At 33.8% G+C, this 11029-nt stretch overlaps 1 protein-coding gene across 1 annotated transcript; it reads left to right on the top strand.

Annotated features, from left to right (window-relative positions):
- LOC104777936 (branched-chain-amino-acid aminotransferase 6) lies at positions 1242 to 3485 on the top strand. Its single transcript, XM_010502262.2, has 9 exons — positions 1242 to 1359; positions 1535 to 1712; positions 1948 to 2124; positions 2203 to 2334; positions 2435 to 2530; positions 2620 to 2736; positions 2833 to 2928; positions 3014 to 3126; positions 3215 to 3485. Exons 1-9 carry the CDS (start codon positions 1325 to 1327, stop codon positions 3342 to 3344), a joined length of 1074 nt encoding a protein of 357 aa, XP_010500564.1. The 5' UTR covers positions 1242 to 1324; the 3' UTR covers positions 3345 to 3485.

The raw sequence follows: 11029 nt of genomic DNA, 5'->3' as shown, positions 1-11029 counted from the left end.
GTAAAAATTTAAGTAGTTATTCTAGTTGTTTTTATTTTTATTTTTAAGTGGAATCTTCGTTTTACATTCATTCTAAAACTAATTAATACATTCAAAATTTTGAAGAATGATCATTTTTATTATTATTAAAAAAAGTAATATTGTTTTTAATGTTATAAATGTTTACTTATTTACTTATTTTTTATATAGTTATTAATTGAAACATTTAAAAAGAATACTTTAATGCACAAAAAACATATATTTGGACAAGTGGCAATATCTATGTTGCTTATGTAGCAGTGTCTGAAAGAAAGTTTTGAGAATGGTTCCCTATTTTATTATATAAGATTTTTGGGTGTTAGACATAGTTATGTTATAAAAAACAGATTGTACAACTTTAAGAAATATATTGGTAATGTATTAGACATTTTTTTTGTTGGCATATCTTTTTTATTAAGTTGATTGTAGAGTAACTTTAATTTATATAAATATGAAAGTGTATGAATCAATCTTTTTATAAAAATAAAATATGCAAAACAAAATATTAGGCATGGGGAACAAGTTGAAACTTACTAATTTCAAAGTACTTTGCCTTGCCTTGTACAAGTAACTGAACAACAAATTAATTTGATTCTTGCTAGGAGGTATCAAATTCTTAGGGACCGATCTGATTGTCATGTAGAGTAGTTTCGTCAGCTTCGTACAAGTACAACACACACTATTAAAACATGCATGTTGGTTAGACTGACACAATGATGCATTTTGTACCATCTTGAGAAAATGCACATGATATGTTTCATCACAAGTTGCTTTCCCTTAAAATCGTTAGTTTACATATCACCATTGTGTTTGGAAATACAAAACAACTTACATTTATCCAATTAACAAAGAAAAACCATTGAAACAAATAAAAATAACAAACGCTTCATCGTGGATTAATTACCTAACAAATAAAATTTATCCGAATACAAGAAAATGTAGTGTAAATTAAAAAAAAATAACAAATACTAAAAGGTAAAAAAATCAATACAACGTACATACAACCAGATTAAGGAAAACTATATAAGAGAATACAATGTAACGCTTTTTTTTCTTCAACAGAGAGCTGCCTCTTTAGCGGTCGTTGGCCTTAATAAAGAAATAATAATAGTTGAAGATTCCACAATTTAATTTATATTCTTAACAAAATCAAACAAATACTAAAAAAATAATTAAGATGGAAGGAATCAAAAGGGTTTGTTTGTTGTCACTATAAAAGAAGGCTCCTAAAACCACGTGAACCGCTCCACGCCCCTCTCTCTGCCTTTCACCTTACTGCTCTCTATTCTATTTGTCTCCGCCAGCTATGGCTCCTTCTTCATCACCTCTTCGTTCTACAAGGTAATAATACAAAGTCTCAATCGTTTTTTATGATAAACGAGAGAAAATGAAAACACAAAATGATTTTGGTTATTAGAATTCTCCTGATCTGGGTATATATATATATGGTGTTTGTTTATTTTTTAATATTCTCATTCTTTTTGGTGGCATGCATAATGCATTGAGATGAAAACAGTGAAGGGGATGAGAAGTATGCGAATGTGAAATGGGAAGAGCTTGGGTTTGCTCTGACTCCAACAGATTACATGTATGTAGCCAAATGCAGACGAGGTGAGAGCTTTTCACAAGGAAAGATCCTTCCTTATGGGGATATTTCAATCAGCCCTTGTTCTCCGATTCTCAATTATGGCCAGGTACGTTTTCTTCTCTTACCACTTGTGGCTAAATCTCACTGATGGTAGGAACTTTGGGTTTGATTAGAAAACAGGGTTAAGAAATTTGAAGCCTTTAATCTCTAAATGAGGGAGAAATTGATCTGCATAGTCATAGATTGTGTATAGTTGCTTCAAACTGAGTGTGATAGCCAGCAAAAGTTTCTAACTTTTGCGTCTATATATACCTTTTGATTATTGGTTTGGCTCTTTGTAGGGACTATTTGAAGGTCTCAAAGCTTACAGGACAGAAGACGACAGGATTATGATTTTCAGGCCTGACCAAAACGCTCTTCGCATGCAAGCTGGTGCGGAGAGGCTTTGTATGACGTCCCCTTCTCTGGAGCTATTCGTTGATGCAGTTAAGCAAACTGTGCTTGCCAACAAGAAATGGGTATGGCCTATTGGACCAATGTGTCTCTACCTCCATTTGATGTGATTCTTTATCACAATTTCACATTCGTTTTTTTAGGTTCCTCCTCCGGGTAAAGGATCTTTGTATATAAGGCCTCTGCTAATTGGGAGCGGTGATACCCTTGGAGTAGCTCCAGCACCTGAAAACACATTTCTCATCTATGCATCTCCAGTAGGAGATTACCATAAGGTGAGTTTGTATGTGTTTGTTTCAAATTTCTCCGTGGAGTAAACTCTGACTAAAGAGTCTTTCAAGTTGGAACAGTTAACTGGTTTTGTCTGTCTTGTAGGTGAGCTCAGGCTTAAACCTCAAAGTTGATCATAAGCATCACCGAGCCCATTCAGGTGGAACAGGTGGTGTCAAGAGCTGCACAAACTATTCTCCAGTAAGTAAAGAGACACCTCACATCTTCCATGGAAACAGGTTAATGAAATTTCTAGTTCTCTGATTTCTTCTTGTGTAAATTTTTGAAAGGTTGTGAAATCGTTGTTTGAAGCAAAGTCATCGGGGTTCTCTGATGTCCTGTTCCTGGATGCAGCAACTGGTAGAAACATCGAAGAACTTAGTGCTTGTAACATCTTCATTGTCAAGGTAAAGAGTTGCAACACTTATCACACGGAATATAGAATAGTTTCAACCTTTTAGATTCCTATGCATATAACTCATTAGGAACCATTCATATTTTAGGGAAACATTGTGTCCACTCCACCAACATCAGGAACCATTTTACCTGGAGTCACAAGGAAAAGCATAAGCGAGCTAGCTCGTGATATTGGCTACCAGGTTCAACCTCCTCTTTCATTTCATATATAGACATTCTTACGTAGTCAAGATTCGCAGATTGTGATTCACAGTTAATGTATCACAGGTTCAAGAGCGCGATGTTTCTGTGGATGAGCTACTAGAGGCAGAAGAAGTTTTCTGCACTGGGACTGCAGTGGTTGTTACAGCTGTTGAAACTGTGACCTTCCATGACAAGAAGTGATTAATTTTTTTTGAAACTTGATAAAATTGAAAACCCTTTCATCAAATCTCAAATGTTGATATTGGGTCATATCTTTGACGGCAGGGTAAAATACAGGACAGGAGAAGCAGCGCTGTCTAGGAAGCTTCGCTCGATGTTAACCAATATTCAGATGGGCATTGTTGAAGATAAGAAAGGTTGGATGGTGGAAATCGATCGTTGTCAAGGCTGGTGATTCTCTTAGTCAACTTGTAGTTTCTCCCTTTAAGTGTCTGTTTTCTATATAAGTGGGACTTGTAATGGAAAAACCTTAAGGTACAACAATGATCACCTTTTCAAGATCCTATAAGAACAATCATTTAATAAGCGACACAAAGATGATCCCTTTGTATTGCTGGTAAAGGAGATAAGGAAGATATTAAAACAATAAAAAGCCTATTGAACTGAAGTACCACAAATCCAAAATGATTCATAGAATCATTGGGACATTTGTAGCTGCTTTTTTTCTTGTCATATAATTATGTTTCTAGGTTTTATGATATATCTGAAGGAATTGGCTTAGAGTTTTGTTGACCAAAGAAAGAATAACTCCAAATTAAAAAAAAAAAAAGAAAGCAAAAACAATTGTTGACAGCTGTGGGATTTGAACCCACGCCCTTTCGGACCAGAGCAGACCTAGGCAGATTTTAAAGATATTTCTCGCAAATCTTGTGTTTTAGAGAATATTTACAAATAAATTGATTTTTGATATATTTTATATCCAATAAAATAAATTTGAATTGATTTTATTAATTTCACATATCTTATATATTAATAAATTTTATATTATTGAGGCTATAATGAATACTTTACTATTTTAAAATACCTTTTAAAGTAATTTAATTTATATATTAAATTGTAATCAGTTATTTTTTAAAAAATTAAACTGGATTTATTTATTTGTTCCTAAAACTGTGAGGAAAAATATACACAAATACTGAATGTAATTTTTTTATTATTGTTTTTTTCCGTTTTTTCCTAAAATATTTATAAAAAAACAGAATTTAGATTTGATTTATTATGTATTTAAACGTTTTCCTTATTTAATTATGATGTATCTGTTTTCCTTAATTAAATATTCTAATCGATGAAGATTTAGGCTAAATTCTCCCAACTGATTGTTTTAGATTTGCAGTTAACAACAATCTCGGCAATCAAGCAATTTTGTAAGATTTGAAAATCAAAATATATGGTTTAAATGAAAACCATTGCAAAAATCAGTGGAGCCAAGATTTAATTTTATTTTGATAATCAACGATAAATATTTGAAGAGATAATCGGCTCAACTAATCGGTATTAAATGATCCACGCAGGATCTGACTTAATTTGAATGGTTAGAGAATTTTAATTCTATGATATACTAATGTATTAATAATTATTAATTTCTAACAATCAATACATTAAAACTTCCATGTTTTTCACCAGAGCATTACACCTCAGCTTTTGTATTGAAGCAGAGGATGACACATCAATTAAAATGAATATCTAATCAAATTATAACAATTAATACATATCAGCTTTTTTACTTGATATATCATGGTTTTTAGGTGTTTTTAGCCATGATATAAGTCTTATTTATAGAGTCTTTTCGGTATTTTTAGAGTCTTTTGAGTATTTATAGGATTTAGAATGGATGGGAGCATAATGGAGCTAAATAGAAAGATTTGGAGCTTAATCAAGCATTGAGGCTGAGTTACGAAGTTGAGAGGCGAATTCAGAAGTCAGCATCGATCGATGCAAGTGATGGTGTTGATCGATGAATCATCCAGTAGAAGAATTGGAAGTTTTCTCACAAGTTTTGAAGATTTACAAATCTGCCCTAAAGTTTTCCATATTTGCATCATTGGTCCCTGGACGTGTTTTAGGAATATAAATAGGATTTTTATGGTCATTGTTTAGATCTAAACTTTATTTTTCCCTGCAACTTTTGAGAGAGAACCCTGAGAGATTTTTAGAGAGCTTTTGGAGAGAAGATTCAGAACTCCTTTTTCTTCTTCTTTAATCTCTTAATGCAATCTATTTTATTCATGATTTGTGTTCTTACAATTATGTCTGAGTAGATCTGCTTGTTAGGTTTAGGTTTCTCATTAGGGATTTCATGGATTGTTAGATTGATTGATTGTTTGGATTCATTATCTTTCTTGTTCTTCACCACATGTTATTCTTAATGCATCTTTGATTAGTCATATAGATTTAGATCTTAGGATTATTGATTGATATGAGAATATGATTGATTTTCCTGACAAAAACCTTTTGTGAGCAAAATTACTTTTTGCAAAGAGATTTGATTTAGTAATTTTGTGAACTTATCTAAACCTTATTTTAAAGCTGATTTTTAACCTAGAATTTTGCAAAAGATTTGGATTTTCTGGTTTTAAATTTAGATAATATTTGCAGTGAGAAATGATTTATTTTACAATTGTGTTTAGAGTTCAAGAACGGTGCTTAATTGTTGAATCTTGCTTGCTTAATTAATTGATATGATTTTCCATGATTTCATGAGAATTTCCCTAGACCTAGGGTTTTTAATTCCTGAATTTACAACACTTCTTAATTCTGTTTTCGCATTCTTTTTAAATTAATATTTTGATTTAGCATAATTAAAAGATTATTAAATCTATTGTGTGAATCTAGAGTCTTTGTGGATTCGATCCCTAAGTACTACAATTGATCTCTTAATTTGAGAGAGTATTTCAGGGTTAAATTTGAGCATATCAAATTTTGGCGCCGTTGTCGGAGACTCTTTTGATTCACCATTAAATTAAAGTCTTTGATTTTGTCTAGATTTTTATTTTCCTATTTTACTTACACGCTTTTGTTTCTTTTCTCTTGTGTGATTCATGTACATGCCTAAGCCAAATACCAGGAAAAATCCTACTGGTCCAGTTGTTAAGCTTACAAACCAAGAGTTAGGACAATTAGAGCGTGATAACACAAAAGCAGCCAAATCAGCAAAGATGGTCAACCCAATCATATTGAGACCAGATGTGGCTGGAGTTTTGAGAGATCAAGAGGGTCATGTGCACAACGAACAAGGCCAAAAACTTGATTTTCCTTGAACCAATTCTTGATGAGTTGATATTTCTAGGATTGCATCACTCTCTCCTTCTTGAAAAGGTTTTGTCCTCAAAACTAAAACCAAAGTTTGCATTTTTTTATATTGAAAAATAGAATGAAAACAAAGCAAATTTTCTTTTTTCCAAATAAAACTGAAATTCAACAAATCAAAACAAAGTTATTTTGTATTTTTTTATACGAATTAAATAAAATTTTTTTTTATAAAATAAAACTGAAATTCAGCAAATAAAAAAGAATTTTTTTTGTACAATTTTTTTTAAACGATTTAAATAAAACAAAACTGATTTTTTTTTTCTTTTTCAAATAAAGCTAAAATGAAACAATAAGAGATAGGAGCTTTTAGCTCTGATACCAAAATGATGTGAGCCAAAATAGGGGTGAGTCGATAGCTGGTCTAAAGGACCTCTCTAACTAACTCGGATAGGATGGAGATGAATGATGGATCGAAGTTCGCCACACAAAGTTGCGGAATGACTTTGTGATAAGAACACAAATAAATATCTAAGTGAATCACACACAAAGATAAAGAATTAACTTGTTTTCTAAAAGAATCACACACAATAGAAAAGACAAGTAAAACAAAAGCCTAAGCTTCAAAGTGAGAAAACTCTCTCTTTTATTTTTCCAAAAATATTCTATATCTTTACAATGAAGGGAAACATGAGCTTATATAGGCTCAATTTACAAATCAATAACATAAATACAAAATAAACCAAATTAATTACATAAATAAATCAAGAATAAATTTGAGAGATTTTATCAATCATCATTGATGGAGATTGGTTCTTTGTATCTAGACACTTTCTTGATGTAGCCATGAATTGATTGTCTTCTAGAAACTTCTTTATAATTTGATCTTGATTTTCCTTGAACCAATTCTTGATGAGTTGATGTTTCTAGGATTGCATCAGAACTTCTTTCTAGAAGAACTGAGAACCCCAACCATGCTTGTAATGCAATTTTGGTAAAGGAAGGAGACGACAATGATACTACGGTTGCAGAGCCAGCATCGATCGATGCCATCACAATGCATCGATCGATGCAGTCACCATCCATCGCGGCAAACTCACTCCGGAACGAGAGTATCGATCGATGCACCACCATTGTCGATCGACACATCCCACGAACAGCTTCAGTTTCTGTTCTAGTTCCACCACCTGCTTCAGAGCAAGCTTATAAGGCTAAGGTTCCTTTTCCTAAGCCTAGGAGATCTAATCAGGAGATTGAAGAAGCTAGATGCAAGGCTATGATGGACAAGGTGATGATAGAGATGCCTTTGATTGATGCAGTCAAGTTTTCTCTTGGGATTAAGCGGTATGTGAAGAGGATGGTCACTAATGGTTTGAGTCCTGAGGAAGGAGTTTTTCTAACCAAGGATTTCAGCTCAATTCTGTTGAATCAGCCTCCACAGAAGAAGAAAGAGAGGAAAGAGAAAGTTGTTGTATCTGAGAAAGTGAGTGCAATGATTCAGAGTAGGATTGCAGAGAAGTTATCGGATCCTAGAATTTTTGTGTTAGATTGCTCTATCTCCACAGGAAGGTTTTCTCACTCTCTGTGTGATCTCAGCTCTAGTATCAATTTAATGCCACATTCTGTTGTTGTGAGACTTGGGATGACAGATTTCAAGCCAACTAAGATCTCTCTTATCTTAGATGATCGATCTAGAAGGATTCCTGAAGGTGTCTTAGAAGATGTTCTGATTCAGATTGGAGATTGCATGATTCCCACTGATTTTATGGTGTTGGAATATGACAAAGAGCCTAGTGATCCTCTCATTTTAGGACGTTCTTTCTTGGCTACAGATGGTGCTTTTATTGATGTTAAGAAGGGACACATATCTCTGAATGTGGATGATTTGGTCATGAACTTTGAGATGGACAAGCTGAGAAGAGCTCCTACTATTGATGGTCAGACATTTTCTGTGGAAATTGCTTCTGATGATGATCCAATCATAGAGTTTCATGGACACATTACTGCTGGGTATGTCAAAGAGTTGGAGACTGTTGAGAGAGTGAGTAAGCAAGCTGTTAAGTTTGAAGATTGGAGTGGAGATCATCTAATCAGTACTAGAGACCATGATGAGGTTCTGATCCATGACAAGTCGCTGGTAGATGATGTTTTTGTTATGGAAACACGGATTGCTGAGGAAATTTGCAGAATTGTTGAAGAAACACGGGTTGCAGGCTCAGCATCGATCGATGCAGCTGTTGCATTGATCAACACACCTCCACGAGTCGACCTGGACTTGTCCAAAACCGAAGATTCTCGAGCTGATTCCTTAGCTGCAAGTCCTAGACCCAAATCATGTTCCTCACATCCTTGGTAAATCTCATGCACCTTGGATGAAGAGGACATTCTCTCGGAAGCATTCATTGCCATGTTCCGATCCACCGGATGCCTGAAATCCAACACATTCAAGCTAATGACTGAAAACAAGCGCTTAGTGGGAGGCAACCCACTCTTAGGTTTTTCTTTTCCACTTTGAGTCATTTTTATTCTTGCTTTGAGTCAGTTTGAATTTGTATTGAATTATGAACTTCTATCTATCATCTTGCGTTTAATCTTGTGTTTGAGTGATTCTTAGCAGTGCTAACATCCTATAATAATCTTGAGTCTATTTGTAGTGATTCTTAGAAGTGAGAAAAACACAAATTAATCGCAGCTAACTCAGGAGTAATGTTCGAACTCTCTGCATCTGTGGAGTGCATCGACCGACACACCATCAACATCGGTCGACACTGAACATCCGGATTGGTAAAACGATTTTGTTCACAATTTCAATACTTATTCGTTTTTGTTTATTTTTCTTCGCCAATCTCTTACTTGATAATACTGTGGACAGTGTTGTTTAAGTATGGGGGAGGCAGTTACTAACTACGTTTTTGTTTTTGAAACAAAAAATTGTTTTAGTGAGTCAAAAATTTTGTTGGGAACTATGATTTTTCTTTTTAGTGTACTGTCTTGGTTGATTAATGCTGCAGATTAAATCCACTAATCCGACTAATGGAAAATCCAATGGCTGACCAGTAAACCAGAGACACCTAAATTTCCAACTGATTCCATAAAAGCCTGACGTAATTTCTGTACTTTTCTTTTTACCTCATCAAGGAGATTGATGTTCATTGAGCTTGACTCCTTGTTCATACCTGACAAGGAAGATCTTCAAAAGAGAAAAAATGGTATTCCTCTCCCTTATTAAAGTTTGAAATATTTTTCTTGAGAGCTTTGTTAAAAAAAAAAAGAGAATAAAAGATGAGATGATTTTGATCAGTTTAGAGAGGTAGGTAAATTACTTGTGACCTCATTATTCTACTCTTGAGTCAAATGATCACACAAAGTTTGGAAGCGAGGGGTAGGTAAATTACCGATGACCCCATTATTCGCCTACAACTTTGAGAAAAAAGAATAGTAAAAAAAAAACAGCAAAGCAAAGCTCAAAGGAGGATAAGGATAGAATAAGTCTGGGGGAGAGAAAGAGTACCACATGTTGTACAAGTTATATCTTGCTTGTTATGGTATAGTACGGGAATGAGTCTAGAAGGTTCTTGACATTGATCAAATTGATTAGACCCATCAATGAAGGCTTAATGGAGGAAGTAGTGAAATTTGGTTTGAATTTGGGATGCTATGAATGTCAACGGAGAAGTACATGGTGGTTCGATTTGGATTTATCTGCTAAGCATATGGATTATGGTTTGGATGATCATGGCATTCCTTTAAAAAGAAAAGGAGTTTCTGCGTTTTCAAACCTCTTTCACAGGTCTAAGTTTATGTTTTGCTTGAAGGCAAGCAAAGGCTAAGTCTGGGGGAGTTGATATATCATGGTTTTTAGGTGTTTTTGGCCATGATATAAGTCTTATTTATAGATTCTTTTTAGTATTTTTTGAGTCTTTTGAGTATTTATAAGATTTAGCATGTATGGGAGCATAATGGAGCTAAATAGGAAGATTTGGAGCCTAATCAAGCATTGACGCTGAGTTACGAAGTTGAGAGGCGAATTCAGAAGTCAGCATCGACCGATGCTAGTGATGGTGTCGATCGATGCATCATCCAGTAGAAGAATTGGAAGTTATCTCATAAGTTTTGAAGATTTACAAATCTGCCCTAAAGTTTTCCATATTTGCATCATCGGTCCCTAGACGTGTTTTAGGAATATAAGTATGCTTTTTATGGTCATTGTTTAGATCTAAGCTTTATTTTTCCCTGCAACTTTTGAGAGAGAACCCTGAGAGACTTTTAGAGAGCTTTTGGAGAGAAGATTCAAAACTCCTTTTTCTTCTTCTTTAATCTCTTAATGCAATCTATTTTATTCATGATTTGTGTTCTTACAATTATGTCTGAGTAGATCTGCTTGTTAGGTTTAGGGTTTCTCATTAGGGATTTCTTGGATTGTTAGATTGATTAATTGTTTGGATTCATTATTTTTCTTGTTCTTCACCATAGGTTGTTCTTAATGCTAGGTTTTTGATTAGTCATATGGATTTAGATCTTAGGATTATTGATTGATATGAGAATATGATTGATTTTCCTGACAAAAACCTTTGGTGAGCAAAATTACTTCTTGCAAAGAGATTTGATTTAGTAATTTTGTGAACTTATCTAAACATGATTTTAAAGCTGATTTTTAACCTAGAATTTTGCAAAGAGATTTGGATTTTCTGGTTTTAAATTTAGATAATATTTGCAGTGAGAACTGGTTTATTTTACAATTGTGTTTAGAGTTCAAGAACGGTGCTTAATTGTTGAATCTTGCTTGCTTAATTAATTGATCTGATTTTCCATGATTTCCTGAGAATTTCCCTA

Source organism: Camelina sativa, chromosome 3 (genome assembly GCF_000633955.1).
Source record: "Camelina sativa cultivar DH55 chromosome 3, Cs, whole genome shotgun sequence".
NCBI lineage: Eukaryota > Viridiplantae > Streptophyta > Magnoliopsida > Brassicales > Brassicaceae > Camelina > Camelina sativa.
This window is presented reverse-complemented; position numbering and strand designations above follow the sequence as displayed.